Source organism: Staurois parvus, unplaced genomic scaffold (assembly GCF_062004578.1).
Source record: "Staurois parvus isolate SC_StPar_1 unplaced genomic scaffold, SC_StPar_1.0 ptg000616l, whole genome shotgun sequence".
Classification (NCBI taxonomy): Eukaryota; Metazoa; Chordata; class Amphibia; order Anura; family Ranidae; genus Staurois; species Staurois parvus.
Window position 1 is genome coordinate 1,391,456 of NW_028318412.1, and position 23,431 is coordinate 1,414,886.

The 23,431-nt window shown below is 41.6% G+C and overlaps 2 protein-coding genes across 3 annotated transcripts in view; both read left to right on the plus strand.

Moving 5' to 3' along the window:
* The window catches only part of ASB1 (ankyrin repeat and SOCS box containing 1), a 39,240-nt gene extending 34,496 nt beyond the window's left edge, over positions 1 to 4,744 (plus strand). For both annotated transcript variants that reach the window (XM_089693173.1, XM_089693174.1), the window contains exon 5: positions 1,870 to 4,744. In XM_089693173.1, coding sequence (XP_089549299.1) covers positions 1,870 to 2,000 — 131 coding nt within the window. In that variant the 3' untranslated portion in view covers positions 2,001 to 4,744. The remainder of the gene's footprint in view (positions 1 to 1,869) is intronic.
* A 12,845-nt stretch (positions 4,745 to 17,589) lies between these two features.
* Positions 17,590 to 18,350, plus strand: LOC149449502 (heart- and neural crest derivatives-expressed protein 1-like). Its single transcript, XM_089693175.1, has one exon. It carries the CDS (start codon positions 17,738 to 17,740, stop codon positions 18,254 to 18,256), a length of 519 nt encoding a protein of 172 aa, XP_089549301.1. The 5' UTR covers positions 17,590 to 17,737; the 3' UTR covers positions 18,257 to 18,350.
* Positions 18,351 to 23,431: the final 5,081 nt, after the last annotated feature.

The window sequence follows — 23,431 nt, forward strand, 5'->3', positions numbered from 1 at the left end:
AGACATACAGTGGGGCAAAAAAGTATTTAGCCAGCCACCAATTGTGCAAGTTCTCCCACTTAAAAAGATGAGAGAGACCTGTAATTGGCATCATAGGTAGACCTCAATTATGAGAGACAAAATGAAAAAAAAAATCCAGACAATCACATTGGCTGATTTTGAAAGAATTTATTTGCAAATTATGGTGGAAAATAAGTATTTGGTCACCTACAAACAAGCAAGATTTCTGGTTCTCACAGACCTGTACCTTCATCTTTAAGAGGCTCCTCTGTCCTGCACTCATTACCTGTATCAATGGCACCTGTTTGAACTTGTTATCAGTATAAAAGACACCTGTCCACAACTTCAAACAGTCACACTCCAAACTCCACTATGGTGATGACCAAAGAGCTGTTGAAGGACACCAGAAACAAAATTGTAGACCTGCACCAGGCTGGGAAGACTGAATCTGCAATAGGCAAGCAGCTTGGTGTGAACAAATCAACTGTGGGAGCAATTATTAGAAAATGGAAGACATACAAGACCACTGATAATCTCCCTCGATCTGGGGCTCCACGCAAGATCTCACCCCATGGGGTCAAAATGATCACAAGAAAGGTGAGCAAAAATCCCAGGACCACACGGGGGGACCTAGTGAATGACCTGCAGAGAGCTGGGACCAACGTAACAAAGGCTACCATCAGTAACACACTACGCCGCCAGGGACTCAGATCCTGCAGTGCCAGATGTGTCCCCCTGCTTAAGCCAGTACATGTCCGGCCCGTCTGAAGTTTGCTAGAGAGCATTTGGATGATCCAGAAGAGGATTGGGAGAATGTCATATGGTAGGATGAAACCAAAATAGAACTGTTTGGTAGAAACACAACTCGTCGTGTTTGGAGGAGAGAGAATGCTGAGTTGCATCCAAAGAACACCATACCTACTGTGAAGCATGGGGGTGGCAACATCATGCTTTGGGGCTGTTTCTCCGCAAAGGAACCAGGACGACTGATCCATGTACAGGACAGAATGAATGGGGCCATGTATCGTGAGATTTTGAGTGCAAACCTCCTTCCATCAGCAAGGGCATTGAAGATGAAACGTGGCTGGGTCTTCCAACATGACAATGATCCCAAACATACCGCCCGGGCAACGAAGGAGTGGCTTCGTAAGAAGCATTTCAAGGTCCTGGAGTGGCCTAGCCAGTCTCCAGATCTCAACCCCATAGAAAACCTTTGGAGGGAGTTGAAAGTCTGTGTTGTCCAGCGACAGCCCCAAAACATCACTGCTCTAGAGGAGATCTGCATGGAGGAATGGGCCAACATACCAGCAACAGTGTGTGCCAACCTTGTGAAGACTTACAGGAAATGTTTGACCTCTGTCATTGCCAACAAAGGATATATAACAAAGTATTGAGATGAACTTTTGATATTGACCAAATACTTATTTTCCACCATAATTTGCAAAAAAATTCTTTCCAGATCAGCCAATGTGATTGTCTGGATTTTTTTTCTCATTTTGTCTCTCATAGTTGAGGTCTACCTATGATGCCAAATACAGGCCTCTCTCATCTTTTTAAGTGGGAGAACTTGCACAATTGGTGGCTGACTAAATACTTTTTTGCCCCACTGTACATTCTAGGCCACTAGTTGGAAAAAAAAAGTCTGATAGTGGGAAAGTTTATCGCATGATTGGCCTATTTTTTTTGTTTGCCAATTACTAATCCTTCTGCAGGCAGCAGTATAATTGGAAGGTGAAAGACTTCTTGTGTGGCTCAATGGACAAGAAAGAAAGTTTCCTTACTCTTTAAGTAAGAAAGTCGTAATTTATTATCTCGATGTGAAGATTACATGTAACGCTGAAAAAACTAACAATTCCCATTCTTATTTAGGTTGTACACGAACCCTATCAAGTTTATGTCGTATTGCTGTGCGGAGGGCGATTGGAAAACATAGATTGTCCTGTATTAATAGCCTCCCTGTTCCATCCCGTGTTGTGCACTACCTTCTTTATGAGGTCTGATGCTAGCTCTTACCATATATGTCTACAACATTTACCCAAAATTCTGCTATATGGAAATATCTTCCTTGCATATTGCATGAAAAACAAGCCTTTATGAAGGATTGTCATCATAAAAACGGTGCCTTACTACATTTTGCAAACTAAAAAAATGGCAAATGGAACATGTTTGTGAGACACTAAAGGGCACATGTCCTCTTCTGGCTAATGATACTGTAAATATAATAACCAGTATAAATTATTATAAACATTTCCAGTGAAGCTGTGGGAAGAACCTCCAAAATTGGGGAAAAATAGTTGAAGTAACTACTTAAAAAGTGTTGGCTGCAGTTTGGCTTCAATTTATTAGTGTACACTCCCCTCCCCCCAGACTGCAATGCTGCTGTCCAAAAGGTATCTCTTGTGCTCTTTCATCCAGTAGGCACTCTAACACAAGAGGAGTATTGCTGGACAGATCACCAGGTGAAAACAGAGGGGGGGGGGAAGCCTTAAAAAACGAATGCAGCTACCACATCTAATGATTAGTAAGCTGCAATATATAATTTTTTTTTCGTTTTGGGTTTAACACTGCTTTAACCACTTACCTACCAGGCACTTATACCCCCTTATTTACCAGGCCAATTTTCAGCGCTGCCGCACTTTGATTGACAATTGCGCAGTCATGCAACATTGTACCCATATGAAATTTTGATCATTTTTTTCTCACAAATAGAGCTTTCTTTTGGTGGTATTTAATCGCCACTGGGCACTTTACTTTTTGCGCTATAAATAAAAAATGTGCAAAAAATTAGAAAAAAAAGTTTCTTTGTTTCTATTATAAAATTTTTCAAACAGGTATTTTTTCTCCTTCACTGATGTGCGTTGATGAGGCAGCACTGATGGGCACTGATAGGCAGCACTAAAGGGCACTGATAGGCAGTACTAATGAGGTGGCACGGATAGGCGGCACTGATAGACAGCACTAATGAGGTGGCACGGATAGGCGGCACTAATATGCAGCACTGATAGGCAGCACTGATAGGTGACACTGATGATGGGTACTGATAGACGGCACTGACTGGCACAACCCCTGGGCACTGACTGGTGGCACTGACTGGCGGCACTGCTGGGCTGCACTGGTGGGTGGCACTGGTGGGCAGCACTGGTGGGCACAGGTAGGTGGCACTTCTGGGCACAGGTAGGTGGCACTGCAGAGTGGCACAGGTGGGTGCACTGCTGGGCACAGGTGGGTGATCTGCTGGGCACAGGTGGGCGGAACTTGCGGGTAGCACTGCTGGGCACCGATCATCAGGGCCCTGATGATCAGTGCCCTGATGATCGGTGCCGATCCCCGCTCTGACAACTGCCGGTTCTCGGCAGTACTTTCCTCACGATCTGACAGCGTGAGGAAGGTGCAGCCGAGAACCGGCACTTGCATTTCCCTCTGATCAGCGTGTCATTGGACACCGCTGATCACGTGGTAAAAGGCCGCTGTGATTGGCCTTTTACCACATCACGTGATCAGCTGTGTCCATAGGACACAGCGATCACGGAGATCGCCGGGTGCGCGCCCCCTGGGGCGCGCAGGAGAGCGCGTTCTGGGAGGACGTCATATGACGTCCACTCAGAACTGGCCAGCCGCAGTGCAGCCGTCATTCAGCTATCTGCGGTCGGCAACTAGTTAACCACTTGCCCTCCTGAGTATTTACCCCCCTTCCTGAGCAGGCCATTTTTTGCGTTACGCGGCTGAGTAACTGACAATTGCGCGGTCATGCAACGCTGCACCCAAGTGAAATTTACGTATTTTTCCCACGAATTGACCTTTCTTTCAGTGTTATTTGATCGCTTGTGCGTTTTTTATTTTTTTACTTTTTTTGCTATTAAACATGTCCAATAAATAATTAAAAAAAAATGTAATCATAAATTTACACCAAAATGTATTCTGCTACATGTCTTTGCTAAAAAAAAATCCCAATATGTGTAAATTAATTGGTTTATGTGAAATTTATAGCTTTTACAAAGGGCGGTATATATACTGGGATTTTTTTTTTTAATTTTTACTAGTAACGGCAGCCATCAGCGTCTTATAGCGGGACTTCGGCGGACATTCTGACACTGGGGGGAATTGACTTGGTGTCAATGACATCCCCAGTGACACCAATACAGTGATCAGTGCTGAAAAAAAAAAAAAGTACTGACACTGTACTAATGGCACTGGGCAGGAAGGGGTTAACGTGAGGGGCGATCAAAGGGTTAACTGTGTGCAGGAAATGTTTTACCAAGCAAGTGGCGCGTCAGTGTGCTTCACAGTAATCACACTGCTCTGGATGGCTGTGCTATGCACAGCCATCCAAAGTAGTGTGCCCGAGCTGACAGGGAGGATAACTGTTTATAAACAAAACAGTCTTCCCTGTCGGAGATCTTCAGAAATCACCGGGCGCCGGACAGTAATTACCGGCCGGGACCTGGTCTGCCGTGAATGGCGGCGTGGGTAGGGCGCGCGCCCCCTAACCTGGAAATGCAAAATCACATGTATATATACGTGATTTTGCGCACCCGTGCCGCCCTGTAACAGTATTTCTGCTATAGGGCGGTGGGGAAGCGGTTAAGAAAAATAAACGTAATAACATTACACTGGGCGGGATTTGCAGTTATTGAATGCAAAATATAAATGCACATAACAAAGGAATTTACTGTAAGGATACTCTAACTCTGCAGTTATGATACCTGTATATGTATCCAATAGTTAATAAAATAAGTTCACTGTACTTGCTTCTTCGTATCATTTGTGTAGTAGGACCGTGAAGAGAAAAACATTGGAAAAGGGGATCTGTGCATTGTAATTAAGATGCTGAAGTTATAGCTTGCTACAAGTGTTAAAACGAGACCCGCTCCCCCCAGATTTTGCCAAATTTAGTGAGGTAGTCTCTGATTTCATATATTAATCTATAGAGAAGTAGAACTGTATTCACTATCATTGCTATGCATTATTATCTATGAGCTTAGTAAATATCAAGTTCGAGAGAAGGTGGTATTCTTGGCACTCCCAAGGTCTAAATAGGGTCACTAAATATTCCTAGTAAACATTATTTTGGCATTACCTATATTGAGGATATCAAAGTTGTGAGGGGGAAAAAAAACAGTAATTTGAGAGCAGAAGTGTCTAAATTTGGAGCCTGGAGAATATTCTTGTTTGCAGTTATTGAATGACAGGAAAAATCAATGAACTACTAAAACTCACCAGCCCCCCCTGGTATTTAGAACTACAAGCCATCAGACGAACAGAACTCTGTGAATAAATGATGTGGTTGGGTGGGTGGATCCCCAGATGGCTGCATTTTTATTAATTTGTGAAAGTGGGTGTGGGGAGAAGACCCTGGCCTGCTGTTACAATGGGGGCTTGGGGACTGCTTATTTAGTAACATGTCTGCCATCACCACTGATCTTCAGATATCACTTCCCTGGAATACAGTTACTCTCCACCAAGAGGCTCCTCTGTCCTCTGTCAGATAGAGGATCCCTGTATGCAGGTAAGCACCCAAAAAAAGATCACGTACTCCACAGTGTGAAAACTTTGTGGAGCTTTGTCAGGAAAAAGATGCTAGAAATTTCTAAATCTAAGGATTGAGTATGGCAGTGGTTGTCAACTAGAAAATTATAGAGGGTTTCATGTGCAGCCCTGACACTTCCAAAGCACATGTTTGAACTTCCAAAGCTTTTGGACTGCTGCATTTTGTGCAGCATATCGAAATGCACACTGAAGTTGTAGTACAATAGCCCCCAGCACTGGTATCAGTGTACATGGTAACTCCCAACACTGATGTCAGTGAACTCCATAATAACCCCCACCATTGGTGTCAGTGGATGCAGTAATAACCTTACTCCCAACATCGGTGTTATTGGATGCAACAACCTGCAACATTGGTGTCAGTGACCACAATATTAACTCCCAGCACTGGTGTTAGTACTATTAACACCTCCCCTAAATTGATGGTCACTGGCAGTGGTAATTAAAGAAGTCAGTAGTAGAATAGAGATCAATTGCTTGCAAATTGAGACACAATTATAGATGGAAATGAGTGAGAAATAAATAAAACCTAGGTTTGAGAAAATTATTAGAAAAGCAGACTCTACCCCTACTGAAGCCGCAAAGTAGTGTAAAAGAGACCCCTTGCAGGGTAAGTCTAGTTTTGCACCACCTCACATTCCATCTCTTGTCCATCCTGACAAATCTGGCTTAGTAGAAAAAAACAAGAAAGAAGAAAATAGGCTACACACCTAAAAGGCTAACCTCAAAAACATATTTATTCATGAAACATACAAAGTAAATTGGACATTGCATCAAGAACCTGGCAATACCTCTCAATCGTAAAACCCCCTACCCCTGGTATAGGGAAACCCTCCCGCACTAGACACTCACCAATGGTACCAAAGAGTGTCCCCTGTGTGTACACAGCACCCACATCTCCCCACAAGGCACAAGGGGACCCAAGCCACCTCCCCCAACACCACAACCACCCATCAACAATCCCCCCAACCAACCCAAAACAAAACACCCCCGGGAACACCTCCCAAGGTAATACAAGGCAATATGATATTCCTATGGATAATAATGGACTGCAGACAAATTCAACCTCAATGCATAGACAGTATAAGAAAACAATGAAGACCTGAAAGAAAATATCAAATATGGTGGGCTATACCCTCTAGAGTCCAACTGAACAGACAGGTCACTAGTGCACTAGGAAATATAAATCTGGTTTGTCCAATTCAAAGGAAAAAGGTATGTCTATAGTGGTGGCCGACAGAGTATATCTACCAGTCCATAAATGTGCACTGTGTCAGATGTTCCACAGAAAGCCTGCGGTAGTAGAAACAGGCTGATGACCAGGCATTTAAAGGCTGCAGCACTCAGCAGAAATAAGCCTCCAAAAAGAAATGCAATCAGCATGTAAACATGAGGACACGGGTGGCGATACAGCCAGCGGGAATAAATCAAAGATGTAATCCGAGTATCTGCCACAGCAACCTCGATGTGTGTAACCAGTCCAGCCTGTGCAAGCCTGCACAGCGGATACGATCTAGATAGCCGCACCAGGTCGCCAGTACTCACTGTATGGTGGGACCCCCAAGGTCCTGTACATCAAACTACGGCTGATAGTCCCAATGTTGTAGCCATGTGGAAGGTTGGCTAATAGTTCAATAGTGACTGCCGGCCGTATATCATGGACAGGATGTCATATCCATGTTGGTAGGATCCTGTAAAGACACCATGCAGTTAGGTGGCATGTGGGGAATGGATGGACCACACTGATGTGTTTTGTCCCGCCTACTTCCGGGACTTCTTCAGAATCTGGCTTTGTACCTGAAAAAGGCCGGCAATAATACCTAGTGAATAATTAATGTTAATGTTATTAATGTTATCTTGTTTACCCAAGAGAAAAACATTCCCCTCATTTTTTTTTATCAACAATGCTAAAAAGCTTTTGATGAGGTTAGGTGGGAGTTCATGCATGCCACTCTGACCCATACAGGCCTGGGGACCAACATCCAACATGCAAAAATGGATACACACTCTATAATTTTGAACAATAGTGTTGGTAATGGGTACTGAGGCTATATCAGCCCCCTTCACAATCCAAAACGAGACCTGTCTGGGTTGCCCAGTATCCCCTTGATTTTTATACTCTCTTTAGAAGCATTTTTACGTACTGTAAGGGCACACAAGGACATATTTGGCCTTGCCATTTTTAACCCCCAATGCCAAAAAAGTTGGGACAACTACAAAATTGCAAAAATGTACATAAAAACAGAATGCAAGGATTTGCAAATGTCATAACCCATATTTTATTCACAATGGAAATTAGAAAACATAAAAATATTTAAACTTCTATATTGAAAACATTTACCATTTTAAGAAAAAAATAAGGCCAGTTAAGCACCCGGACTCTTGTACTATGAAGCCATCCTGTTGTCTTAGAATGCAGTATGTGGTTTAGCATTGTCCTGCTGAAATATACACAGCCTTCGCTGAAAGAGATGTTCTCTGGATGGAGAATATGCTGCTCTAAAACCTGGATATATCTTTCAGCATTGATGGTGCCTTTCCAGATGTGCAAGCTGCCCATTCCATACATACTAACACACCCCCATAACATCAGAGATGAAAAACGTCACCATTTTAAGAAAAAAAAATAAGGTAATTTTGAAATTGATGGCAGCCATGTCTCAAAAAAGTTGTGACAGGGCCATGTTTACCACGGCGTGGCATCCCCTCTTCTAACAACACTCTGGAAATATCTGGGAACTGAGACTAGTTGCTAGAGTTTTGGGAGAGGAATGCTGTCCCAGTCATGCCTGATATAGGATTCTAGTTGCTCATCAGTCCTGGGTCTTCTTTATCATTTTTCATTTCAAGGTGCTCCAAATATTTATTGGTGGAAGGTCTCACTTATGGCAGCCTATCACTGGATTGAAGCTTGGATCCAGAAGGATACATGTAAGAAGAGAGAGAGAGAGAGAGAGAGAGAGAGAGTGTGTGTGTGTGTGTGTACACATACAGTTGTGTTCAAAATAATAGCAGTGTGTTGAAAAAAGTGAATAAAGCTCAAAACCCTTCTAATAGCTTTTATTTCCATACACATAAATGCATTGGGAACACTACACATTCTATTCCAAATCAAAACATGAAGAAAAATATATCAAACTTGTGTTGTTCCTCTAAAAAAAATTGAAGAAAAGTGAATATTAGACTGTTCCAACAAATAGCAGTGTTCGTATTCTTCTTTACAAACTCAAACATTCACTATATAAACTGAAAAATGTTTGAAGATTTTGCTTTCCTTTGAATCACTTAATTAATATTTAGTTGTATAAGCACTGTTTCTGAGAACTGCTGTACATCTGTGTTGCATGGAGTCAACCAACTTCTGGCACCTGTGAACAGGTATTCCAGCCCAGGATGATTGGACTACATTCCACAGTTCTTCTCTATTTCTTGGTTTTGCCTCAGAAACTGCATTTTTGATGTCACCCCACAAGTTTTCTATTGGATTAAGATCCGGGGATTGGGCTGGCCACTCTGTAACTTCAATCTTGTTGGTCTGGAACCAAGATGTTGCACGTTTACTGGTGTGTTTGGAGTCTTTGTCTTGTTGGAACACCCATTTCAAGGGCATTTCCTCTTCAGCATAAGGCAGCATGACCTCTTCAAGTATTCTGATGTATTCAGACTGATCCATGATCCCTGGTATGCGATAAATAGGCCCAACACCGTAGTATGAGAAACATCCCCATATCATGATGCTTGCGCAACCATGCTTCACTGTCTTCACTGTGTACTGTGGCTTGAATTCAGTGTTGGGGGTCGTCTGACAAACTGTCTCTGGCCACTAGACCCAAAAAGAACAATCTTACTTTCATCAGTCCACAAAATGTTGCGCCATTTCTCTTTAGGCCAGTCAATGTGCTCTTTGGCAAATTGTAACCTCTTCAGCACGTCTTTTTTTCAACAGTGGGACTTTGCAGGGGCTTTTTGCAGATAGCTTGGCTTCACATAGGCGTCTTCTAATTGTAACAGTACTCACAGGGAACTTTAGACCTTCTTTGATCTTCCTGGAGCTGATTGTTGGCTGAGTCCTTGCCATTTTGGCTGTTCTTCTATCCATTCGAATGGTAGTTTTTCGCTTTCTTCCACGTATTTCAGGTTTTGGTTGCCATTTTAAAGCATTTGCGATCATTTTATCTGAGCAGCCTATCATTTTCTGCACTTCTTTATATGTTTTCCCCTCTCCAATCAACTTTTTAATCAAGGTACGCTGTTCTTCTGAACAATGTCTGGAACGACCCATTTTCCTCAGAATTTCAGAGAGAAATGCACTGTAACCAGCATGTACAACATTTGCTGCCTTCTTTCCTTAAATAAGGGCAATAATTGCCACCTGTTTTTCAAAGAATGAATGACCTCATTAATAGAACTCCACACTGCTATTATATTGAACATGCCCCTTTCAATTAGTGATTCAATTACACAGAATCAGCAGCATGCATGTCATGACTGTTGGGTCAGTTGAATTTCTATTACTCTACTACACCTGCTAGTAAATTATTTGCCATGTAGAAACAAATATGTATAACACAAATATATATATATATATATATATATATATAGTGAAGAAAATAAGTATTTGATCCCCTGCTGATTTTGAATGCTTGCCCACTCACAAAGAAATGATCAGTCTAAAAATCAAATGGTAGGTATATTGTAACAGAGACAGAATAGCAACAAAAAAATCAAAAGAAATGCATGTCTAACAAATTATGCACTGATTTGCATGTTCATGAGGTATAAAAGTATTTGATCCCCTATCATTCAGCAGGATTTCTGTCTACCAGGTGTCTTTCATACAGGTAACAAGCTGAGATTAGAAGCAGTCTCTTAAAGGGAGTGCTGCTAATCTCATTTTGTCACCTGTATAAAAGACACCTGTCCACAGGAGCAATCAAACAGATTACAAACTCTCCACCATGGCAAAGACCAAAGAGCTGTCCAGGGATGTCAGGGACAAGATTGTAGAACTACACAAGGCTGGACTGGGCTACTAAACTATCGCCAAGCAGCTTGGTGAGAAGGTGACAACAGTTGGTGCAATCATTTGCAAATGGAAGAAACACAAAACAACTGTCAGTCTCCCTAGGTGCGGTGCACCATGCAAGATCTCACCTCATGGAGTGTCAATGATCATGAGAACAGTGAGGAATGATCCCAGAACTACACGTGAGGAACTTGTTAATGATCTCCAGGCAGCTGGGACCACAGTCACCAAGAAAACAATTAGTAACACACTACGCCGACAAGGATTGAAATTCTTCAGTGCCTCAAGAAAGCACATGTCCAGGCCCGTCTGAAGTTTGCCACTGAACATCTGAATGATGCAGAGGAGGACTGGTTGAAAGTGTTGTGGTCAGATGAGACCAAAATCGAGCTCTTTGGCATCAACTCAACTGCCTATGACCCCAATAACACCATCCTAACCTTCAAACGTGGTGGAAACATTCTGCTTTGGGGGTGTTTTTCTGCTAAGGGGACAGGACAACTGCACTGCATCAAAGGGACGATGGACGGGGCAATGTACCATCAAATCTTGGGTGAGAACCTTCTTCCCTCAGCCAGGGCATTGAAAATGGGTCGTGGATGAGTATTCCAGCATGACAATGACCCAAAACACACGGCCAAGGCAACAAAGGAGTGGCTGAAGAAGAAGCACATTAAGGTCCTGGAGTGGCCTAGCCAGTCTCCAGACCTTAATCCGATTGAAAATCTGTGGAGGGAGCTGAAAGTTCGAGTTGCCAAACGTCAGCCACCAAACCTTAATGACTTGGAAAGGATCTGCCAAGAGGAGTGGGCCAAAATCCCTCCTGAGATGTGTGCAAACCTGGTGGCCAACTACAGGAAACATCTGACCTCTGTGATTGCCAACAAGGGATTTACCCCCAAGTAATAAGTCATGTTTTGTGAAGGGGATCAAATACTTATTTCCCTCATGAACATGCAAATCAGTGCATAATTTGTTAGACATGCATTTCTTTTGAATTTTTTGTTCCTTCTCTGTCTCTCAGTGTTACAGTACACCTACCATTCGATTTATAGACTGATCATTTCTTTGTGAGTGGGCAAACATTCAAAATCAGCAGGGGATCAAATACTTATTTCCTTCACTGTAAAAGAAAATTGGATTTCTGCACATAAAAACTTTTAATTGTTGAAAAATCACCATACAAAAGGGTGAACCAAAAGAAATGGACAAAAATACATCAGTGTTCAGCAATCGCATTCACTGTGATTGATCATCGTTGTGCACCCCACCCATATTACTGATGTGTGTGTATATATATATATATATATATATATATATATACACACACACACACACATACATACACACACACACAACTATATTGCCAAAAGTATTGAGACACCCCTCCAAATCATTGGATTTACGTGTTCCAATCACCTCCATGGCCACAGGTGGATAATATCAAGCACATAGGCATGCAGACTGCTTCTACAAACATTTGTGAAAGAATGGGTCGCTCTCAGGAGCTCAGTGAATTCAAGCATGTTACCGTGATAGGCTGCCACCTGTGCAATAAGTCCATCTGTGAAATTTCCTTGGTCAACTGTTAGTGGCATTATAACAAAGTGGAAGCAACTGGGAACAACAGCAACTCAGCCATGAAGTGGTAGGCCATGTAAAATTACAGAACGGGGTCAGCGCATGCTGAAGCCCACAGTGCACATTAGTCGCCAACTGTCTGCAGAGTCAATAGCTAAAGACCTCCAAACTTAGTGTGGCTTTAAGATTAACACAACAGTGCATAGAGAGCTTCATGGAATGGGTTTCCATGGCCGAGCAGCTGCATCCAAGCCTTACATCACCAAGTGCAATGCAAAGCATCAGCTGCAGTGTTGTAAAGCATGCCGCCACTGGACTCCAGAGCAGTGGAAACATGTTCTCTGGAGTGACCAATCACGCTTCTCTTGCAATCTGATGGACGTGTCTGGCTTTGGCAGTTGCCAGGAGAACTGTACATTCCTGACTGCATTGTACCAAGTGGAAAGTTTGGTGGAGTGGGGATTATGGTGTGGAGTTGTTCTTCAGGGATTGGACTTGGCCCCTTAGTTACAGTGAAGGGAACTCTTAAGGAGTCAGCATACCAAGACTTTTTGGACAATTTAATGCTCCCAGCTTTGTTGGAACGATTTGGGGATGGCCCCTTCCTGTTCCAACATGACTGCACACCAGTGCACAAAGCAAGGTCCATGAAGACATACATGAGCAAGTTTGGGGTGGAGGAACTTGACTGGTCTGCACATAATCCTGACCTCAACCTGATAGAACACCTTTGGGGTTTGTTAAAGCGTATATGTATATATACACTATATTGCCAAAAGTATTGGGACGCCTGCCTTTACATGTACATGAACTTTAATGGCATCCCAGTCTTAGTCCGTAGGGTTCAATATTGAGTTGCCCACCCTTTGTAGCTATAATGGCTTCAACGTTTCTGGGAAGGCTGTCCACAAGGTTTAGGAGTGTGTTTAAGGGAATGTTTGACCATTCTTCCAGAAGCGCATTTGTGAGGTCAGGCACTGATGTCAGACGAGAAGGCCTGGCTCGCAGTCTCCACTCTAATTCATCCCAAAGGTGTTCTATCGGGTTGAGGTCAGGACTCAGGTCAGGACTGGTGCAGGCCAGTCAAGTTACTCCACCCCAAACTTGCTCATCCAGGTCTTTATGGACCTTGCTTTGTGCGCTGCTGCAGTCATGTTAGAACAGAAGGAGGCCATCCGCAAACTGTTCCCACAAAGTTGGGAGCACTAATTTTTCCAAAATGACTTGGTATGCTGACGCCATAAGATTTTTCTTCACTGGAACTAAGGAGCCAAGGCCAGCCCCCGAAAAAAAACCCCCACACCATATACAGTACCCCCCTCCACCAAACTTTACACATGGCACAATGCAGTCAGGCAAGAACCGTTCTCCTGGAAATGGCCAAACCCAGACACGTCGATTGGATTGCCAGACAGAGAAGCATGATTCATCACTCCAGAGAACACATCTCCAGTGCTCGAGTCCAGTCGCGGCATGCTTTACACCACTGCATCCAATGCTTTGCATTGCACTTGTTGATGTAAAGCTTGATTGCAGCTGCTCAGCCACGGAAACCAATTCCATGAAGATCTCTACTCACTGTTGTGCTAATCTGAAGGCCACACAAAGTTTGGGAGGTCTTTAGCCATTGACTCTGTAGACAGTGTGCAACTTCTGTACGCTTCAGCATGTGCTGACCCCGCTCTGTCATTTTACGTGACCTACCACTTCATGGCTGAGTTGCTGCTGTTCCCAGTTGCTTCCACTTTGTTATAATACCACTAACAGTTGACCATGGAATATTTAGTAGCAAGGAAATTTCACGGATGGATTTATTGCACAGATGGCAACCTATCACGGTACCACGCTAGAATTCACTGAGCTCCTGAGAGCAACCCATATTTTCACAAATGTTTGTAGAAGCAGTCTGCATGCCTAGGTGCTTGATTTGATACACACATACATATATATATATATATATATATATATATATACACACACACACTGTCCACTTCATTAGGTACACCTTGCTAGTGCTAAGAGAATATCCACCACACCATTACACCACCACCAGGCCTGAACTGTTAATACAAGGCAGGATGGATCCACACTTTCATGTTGTTTACACAAAATTCTGACGCTACCATCTGAATGTTGAAGTTGAAATCGAGACTTATCAGACCAGGCAACATTTTTCCAATCTTCTGTTGTCCAATTTCGGTGAGCCTGTGCGAATATCCTGTTTCCTGTTCTTAGCTGACAGGAATGACACCCGGTGTGGTCTTCTCTGCTGTAGCCCATCTTCTTCAAGATCTGACGTATTGTGCGTTCAGAGATGGTATTCTGCATAATTCGATTGTAATGAATGGTTATTTGACAAACTGTTGCCTTTCTATCATCTCAAACCAGTCTGCCCATTCGCCTCTAACCCATGACATCAACAAGGCATTTTTGTCCACACAACTGCCGCTCACTGGATGTTTTCTCTATTATGGACCATTCTCTGTAAACCCTAGAGATGGTTGTGCGTGAAAATCCCAGTAGATCAGCAGTTTTTGAAATTCTCAGACCAGTCCATCTGGCACCAGCAACCATGCCACGTTCAAAGTCAGTTAAATCCCCCTTCTTCCCCATTCTGATGCTTGGTTTGGACTTCAGCAAGTCGTCTTCACCACATCTAGATGCCTAAATGCGTTGCTGCCATGTGATTGGCTGATTAGCAATTTGTGTTAGACAGTTGAACAGGTGTACCTTATAAAGTTGCTGGTGAGAGTATATCCAGGTTTTAGAGCTGCATATGCTCAGGCAAGAATGGGGCTACATTCATCTCCCAAAACTCTAACAACTGGTCACTCTGAGATGCCCTTTTATACCTAATCATGTTACTGACCTGTTGCTAATTAACCTAACTGGTTGCAAAATGGTCTTCCAGCTTTTCCTTGTTACCACTTATTTGCCAGCTTTTTGTTGCCCTGTGCCAACTCCGAGACATTTTACTGCCATCAATTTCAAAATTACTTTGTTTTTCTTAAATGGTAAATTTTTTTTCAGTTTAAACATTTTACATTTTTTCTATTGTAAATAAAATATCTTTTTATGAGATTTGAAAATCATTGCATTCTGTTTTATTAGTTTTTACATATCATCCCAACTTTTTTGGAATTGTGGCTTACACTGGTCTAGTGATACTGGGACCGGTGTGGCGGTGATCAGGGACACTGGCACTGGTTTGGCAGTGATCAGAAACACGGTTGCTGGCTTATTCTGGTCTGGTGACAATGGGACTGGTGTGGCGTCAATCAGGAACACTGTTGCTGGCTGGACTGCTTTGGTGACACTGGGACTAGTGGGGATCAGGAACACTATTGTTGGCTGCACTAGTCTGGGTCACTGGCAGTGGTGTGGCAATGATTAGAAACACTGTTTCTGGCTTACACTATTCTAGTGACACAGAAATTTATGGGGTGGTGATTAGTGACACTGCTTGTGTGGGTAGTAATCATGGACACTAGCTGCCTGCACTGACAGTGTCACCTGATCAGCCAGCCAGTGCCCTTGATCACTATCACTCCTAGATTGTAGGCTCCAAGGAGCAGGGCCCTTCTATCCCTCTTGTATTGAACTGTATTGTTGCTGTATTGTCTCCCATTATATTGTAAAAGTGCTGAGCAAACTGATGGCGCTATATAAATCCTGTATAATAATAATAGCCACCCCAGTAGAGTGTCACCATAGTGACACTTTACTGGGGTGGGTAGTGGTCAGGGACACGGGCTGGTTACTATAGTGATGTGTTTGGTGGAAAAAAAAAAAAAAAAAGGATCAGAGTATCTTACTGTAAGAAACCCTCTGCTTGCTCTCGCAGGAAACAGGCCACTGGTTTCAGCATGCAGCCTTTGTTTACATATTTGATCACTATGATTGATCACAGCGATCACATGGTACAGGGCCAATTTCATCGACCCTGTACCCTGATCTGTGATCTGCTGTGTCCAAAGGCAATCACAAGGCATGCACAAGCAGTGAGTGAGGAAGTTTATGTACGCCCTCCTGCCCTCAGGAGTAAGCCATCTGACTGTTTATTTACAGTGGCTGGACAGCGAGTGGTTTAAACAAGCTGCTAGCAAGTTTCATCAGACCTTTATTAAGCATCACATCATGCTGATACTTACTAAAGTCTGCTAGCAGCTCAATTAAAGTGAGTCAACACTTCCATCAAGATCTGTTTTTAACATTCCCAAGCTGGAGCTGAATGGTACATTAAAGGCTTCAACTAGGTTGCCATAGTCACTGCTGTTATACAGGTGAAGTCTGTGCGAACGAGACCTTGCATACAGCACCTTTCAGAGCTCATGCCTAGGTTTTGAGACATGCAACTGTGCAATACATTACTAATGTAAAATACACTAAAATAGTTATTGCTGGCTCAGACTTTATCAGTAAGGTGCGCAGAATTTGGCTGACTTTGCTTTAAGTGCCGGTTCACATATATGCACAATGGATGCAGTTTGACATGTGAAATAACATTGCTTCCTATGGTGCCTGTTCACATGTCCGGTGCACTGGCAGTGCAGATTCAGTGCGGAGTGAAAAAGAGTCGTGTATGATTTCTGAGCAGTGCAGTCCAGTTCAGGTGTGGATTACAGGCTATTGACTTCTATGGGAACCGTTTCTAAACCACAAATGTGTGAACAGGATAAAATTCTGACCTGAACCACTGAACCTGTTAATTTGCTGTGAAACTTGAGCTTCAATTCGCACTGCAGGTGTGAATCAGCTCTAAATCGGTCATAGCCTTATTGACAAGAACTGTTTGATATAAAAAAAAAATAATAATAAATGCATAAAATTGCTATTTTATAAAGGATTCCTTTTTGCACTGGCCTTATAAACTTGTATTTGCTACTAAAATATTGTTTTTCTTTCATTTTAAGGTCATTGTATTTAGAAAATAGAAAGTGGTAAAAAAAATGTATATTTAGGGTTTATGTGGCCTTTGCAACATTTCAAATAACATTTGTTTTCACAATTACTTTGGGACGCATCAGCAAGCTGAGCAGACCAGGCAGTGCGTCATTTTTTCAGGCTATAAACTCATACTCTTCCACGGCGTGCTCAAGTCACCACCTGTGTCAGTGTACCTTGCTCATACAAATGCATTGCCCAGCGCTTGGGAACCAATTAACAAGTTAATACAAGTGGAGTTGTTTGTAAAATCCACACAAACCCCATACAAGTAGAGGTTGTGATCTCAATTACAGGGGAAAACAAGAGCCTCATATGTTCCTGACAGGCTTATGTAGACTTCTGAGGCTGCTCCTTTCTGCTATCCAGGACACTTAAGGATGTCATGCTGACACCCCCACTCATAGTGTAAGCACCCTGATTGTTACATTCAAAAGAACAGCTATAGAAAAATCAGTGTGTTTCATTGACTGGCCTCTGAAAAGAAGTTGCATCTTCTAATTAGTTTAGGAACAACAACAATAATATTGAGAGCCACTAAGTGTCTGTAGAGTATTTAAAGGCAACAGCCAGGATATTCTCCCAGACTGGTCTTACCATTCAGTATTAAACACTGGATGGGAACACATCGCAACTTGTAGAATGAAGGAAACTGGATGGGAGCCAGAAATGTCCACTGAAGAACAGATGTGGGATCCATCAAACAGCTGTCAGTATCAATCTGTACTGGACATCTGCACCCTTGATTTTGATATTGCTCCAGAATACTTTTCTTCATGGTCTTCTGATCCCCATTTGACACCAGACTTTCAGTTTTCTGTAAGTGATGTTGATACAAACGGTACTTTCCAGAACCAAAGCTGCCTGGATACTCAGGTAAAGGTGCACAGGCAAGCAGCTAACATCAGGGAGAGGAGGCGAATGTTGAGTATCAATTCTGCTTTTGAAGAATTACGAGGTAGAGTTCCAACTTTCCCCTATGAGAAGAGATTATCCAAGATTGATACCTTGCGGCTGGCTATTGCCTACATTGCATTGCTGAGTGACATCCTGGCTTCTGGGACAGATCCCAAGTCCTATCTGAATGAGTTTATGAAAAAAGGCACGCAAGGGTCAAATAGCAGCATCTGGAACACAAGTGGTGAGTTTCTTCAGAATTAGCCCGTAAAGGGCACCTCTTTAAAATTTACCACATTATGATTCAAGGAAATTCCAATCAAATTGTGTGTTTCATTTGTTACAAAGGTTGGGATGAATCAGCTTGCTTAACAAAATTTCCTTTATGGTTGCTATGAAATTTTAAACTATCAAAATAACAGGCTTTATCAAGCATCTCTAATAGATTTCATTAAAGAAGGCACACATTAAAATGTCATGGAAACCCCAAACAGCCCACATAATACCTGGGGTGCAATATTTCACGTTTGTGCAAATTCACACATTTTGAGAAAATAAAACAAATACGTTAAATTCACCAAGATGTAGATGTAATTTTAATCCCATTGATCATATTGCATAATTTCTTGTAAAGATGTTCAGTTAACAGACTTAGTTCCTCAATAGATATCTCATTGGAATTTACAGTTATAACCAACCTGAATAAACTGTGCAATAATTCTCAAACCCGCAATGTGTATGTACTAAAAATGTATACTGTAATGCCTTTAGTGCACTCAAAAATCTCACTTCATAACTTTGACTAGAAAGTTAGCATTCAGCTAAGGGTGTCTAAGTATATGAAAATTCAGTCATACATCAGTACTATTGAACTGCATAAATGATCTGAATAAATTGTGGCTAAATTGTGAATGCAGGTAGCAATTACTGTATTTAACTAAAAGCAAGGCAAAGGGATTACTAATCTAAAGGACAGGTGCTGTCATCACTGACTTTGTTTTCTGTTAAAATATTTTGTCATTTTCTCCATAGCACCCAGTTTTCTGGATCACCAACTCTTTTCTCATTCATGCACAAAGCAATACAACAACCAGATTCCACTTTACAAAGGTTTAGTGTAGGATTAGATAGTATCATAATAGGCATAAGTATCAAATATGCATATTATAGTCAGTTTACTGCAGATACACAGTATAGCTGTCCATGTTAATTTATAGAATCAGCCATAGGCACAAGATTGTTAACCAGTCTTCATGTCTGTGGCTACCTTGACTTTCACATGGGTGGTGACAGTTATACCTTTTGCTAAATATATAATATATATTTAATTTTCTTTTTTTTCAAAAGGATCTTTATCCGGTTATGTTATCTTTGTGCACTGAGCCTCATTTATTAAAATTCACAATCTAAAATGTAGCAATCAGACTATTGAAAACTGGCAGAATATTAATATGGGGAAATGTTCATGACATTTAATAAAAATAGTGCAAACATACTATAATTTATTGTTCCATTAAAAAATAATCCAGCTTCTTCAAGCATCCCTGCCTTTTAATGACTGCCTTGCACGATGCACTAGAAATGAAGATATGTCTGTATTCATGTGTAACCACGTCAACCTTTATATATTCCTAGCAAACTCTTCCTCAGTAAAACAGGGATTTTTAGTTCACATATATTGCAAACATGTTCAAACAGGCCAGCTGCGTCAACGCAATCCCGCTCTGGCCATTTCCTACTCTACTTTAAAGATTGCCAACCTCTTGCTGAATGGCACGATATCAATAAATGGATATATAGTGTCAATATGGAGCAACCAGGCACAGATGGAGGTGAGCTACAGACCTTTTCCCATTGTGGATATGCAGCTTTGTGTCTTGGTCTGTAGCTGGTTACGTGCAGAACTATCTTTACCTGTTGGTGCTGACCACGGTCTTTTTATATATATATATATATATATATATATATATATATATATATATATATATATATATATATATATATATATATAATGTGTATTGCGGATCTTGGTCTGTAGCTCACCACCAGCTGTGTCTTTTTATCCCATTCTGGCACTATATGTCTGCAAGGTAGAGGCTGGAGAGGGATCACTTTGACTCAGCTGGCCAGCTTGAACATGTATTTTTTTTTTTTTGTTTTTTTAGTATGCGTTTGCTATGAATATATAAGAGTTAACATGTGGTTGCACCCCTTTAGTATTTCATGTGTTGTATATATGGAAGTAATTTATGACCTTAGCACAGACATGTCTCATTTTCTACTGCAGAGTACAGGTCAGTGATGTCTGGAGTTGCTGGATTATTCTTTAATAGGAGTAATAAATTACATAGTCTGACAGAAAAAAAGACAAAAGTCCATCCAGTTTAACCATAAAAAAAAAAAAGTTATAATCCTACACCCAGAGTTGATCCAGAGGAAGGCAAAAAAAAACAGCAAAGCATGATGCAAATTTGCTCCTGCAGGGGAAAAAAATTCCTTCCTGATTGCCCGGAGAGGCAATTGGATATTCCCTGGATCAACTTTACCTATAATTGATAGTATCCAGTTATATTCTGTGTATCCCTGAAAGAATCCAGGCCTTTTTTAAAGCAATCCACTGAGCTGGCCAGAACCAACTCTTGAGGGAGTTTATTCCACATTTTCACAGATCTTACTGTGAAGAAACCTTTCCATGTTTGGAGATTACATTTAATTTCCTCCAGAAGTAGAGTGCCCCCTTGTCCTCTGTGATGACCTCAGGGTGAATAACTCTACACCGAGTTCACTATATGAACCCCTGATGTATTAATGATCATATTACCCCTTAATCTCAAATTCTCAAGACAGAATACTTTCAGTTCCTCTAATCTTTCCTCATAGCTGAGCTCCTCCATGCCTCTTATCAGTTTGGTTGTCCTTCTCTGTACTTTCTCCAGTTCCCCAATTTTCTTTTTGTGAATTGGTGTCCAAAATTAAACTGCATATTCCAGATGAGGTATTACTAATGATCTGTACAGGGGTAATATGATATCTTCTCTCTGGAGTCTATACCGCTTTTAATACAAGAGAGGATTTTGCTCGCTTTAGAAACTGCAGCTTGGCATTGCATGCCATTATTAAGCTTGTGATCTACCAGAACCCCCAGATCCTTCTCCACCATTGATTCCCCCAGTTGTACTCCCCCTAGTATGTATGATGCATGCATATTCTTAGCCTCCAAGTGCATAACCTTACATTTATCAACATTAAACCTCATTTACCACATAGTTGCCCAATTAAACAATGCATTGAGGTCAGCTTGTAAATTGGAGACATCCTGTATGGACGTTATTCCACTGCACAGCTTGGTGCCATCTGCAAAGACTGAAATGGTATTTTTAATCTCAGACCCTATATTGTTTATAAATATAATAAATTAATAATATATAATTAATATACAGAGAAAAATAATGAGTTGACCCCCTGCAGATTTTGTACGTTTGCCCACTTACAAAATAACTGAAGAGTCTATAATTTGTATCATAGGTGTATTTTAAATTATACAGAATATCAGCCAAAAATCCAGAAAAAAAAAAAACACGATGCAAATGTTATAAATTGAGATGCAGTTCAGTGAGTAAAATAAGTATTTGATCCCCTACCAACCAACAATAATTCTGGCTCCCATAGACTGGCTAAGTGCTCATGTGGTACACAGATTGGTCCTGTCAATTTAAGAAGGTGCTCCTAACGACAACTCGTGTATAAAAGACACCTGTCCAAAGAATTTCTTTCTTCCATTCAAACCTCGCCATCATAGGCAAAGAGCTGTCAAAGGACATCAAGGACAAGATTGTAGACCTGAGAAACTTGGTGAGAAGGAGACAACTGTTGAAGTGATTATTCACAAATGGAAGAAATACAAAATAACCATCAATCGCCTTTGGTCTGGAGCTCCATGCAACATTTCGCCTCATAGGGTAAGGATGATCATGAGAAAAGTGAGGGATCAGCCCAGAACTACACAGGAGGAGCTCGTGAATGATCTCAAGGCAGTTGGGACCACAGTCACCAAACAAACCACAAGTAACACAATACGCCACCATGGATTGAAATCCTGCAGTGCCTGCAAAGTTCCCCTCCTCAAGAAGGTACAAGCCTGTCTGAAGTTTGCCACTGAACATCTAAATTATTCAGAGAAGGATTGGGAGAAAGTGCTGTGGTCAGATGAGACCAAAATTGAGCTCTTTGGCATTAACTTGACTCAGCATGTTTGGAGGAAGAAAAATGCTGACTATGACCCTAAGAACACCATCCCTGCAGTCAAGCATGAAGGTGGAAACATTATGCTTTGGGGTTGTTTATCTGCTAAAAGTAGAGGCAGACTTTGACCGCATTGAGGGGCCAATGGATGGGGCCATGTATTGTAAAATCTTGGATGAGAACCTTTCCTCAGCTAGAACACAATAGATAGGTCATGGATGGATATTCCAGCATGACAATGGCCAGAAAAATACAGCCAAGGCAACAGGAATGGCTCAAGAAGAAGCACATTAGGGTCATGGAGTGGCCTAGCCAGTCTCCAGACCTTAATCCTATAGAAAATTTATGGAAGGAAATGAAACTTCTAGTTACCAAGCGACAGCCAAGAAACCTTAAGGATTTAGAGAAGATCTGTAAAGAAGAGTGGACCAAAATCCTGGTAACCAACTATAAGAGATGCCTAACCGCTGTGCTGGCCAGCAAGGGTTTCTCTACCAAGTACCAAGTCATGTTTTGCTTGGGGATTAAATACTTATTTTACTCAATGAACTGCAACTCAATTTATAACACTTGTATCATGTGTTTTTTCTGCATTTTTGGCTATTTTGTCTCTATCTTAAAATACACGTATGATAAAAGTTATAGACCTTTCATTTCTTTGTAAATGGGCAAATAATTATTTTCCCCACTGTATATGCCTATGCTTTTTAAGTATGCTATAAGTAAGAATCTAGCAGTCTGCAAAGAATGGTAGGGGCCACCAAAGAAGGATCATTTTGATGCAGTTGGCCAGCCTGAACATGTATTGCAATATAAGCGCAATAAGAATCAGTTTTCAAGCAAACGTTTTCTACTAATGTGCACATTGTAGTGTGTAAAGGGTTAATTTTGAATATACAGTGTTAACATGCTGTTACATCCCTTTAGCATCTCGTGTTGTATATAAGCAAGCCATTTAAGATTTGAGCACAGACACATCTACATTTCTACTGCGTTTTAGGGAACACACCTAGTGCAAGAGCTTCAGGCATAATTCTTTGCAGATTTTGCTTGCAAATGATGAAAAGCTGAATGTTTTCCAATTTTGTTTAAGCCATTGGTATGAGAACAGGAGACTAATACTTCATCTACTCCTCTTTCAGATCTCACCGCTCGTCTGTCCTGGATTAAATGGGACTGAAGCAGCAGCATCAAGGC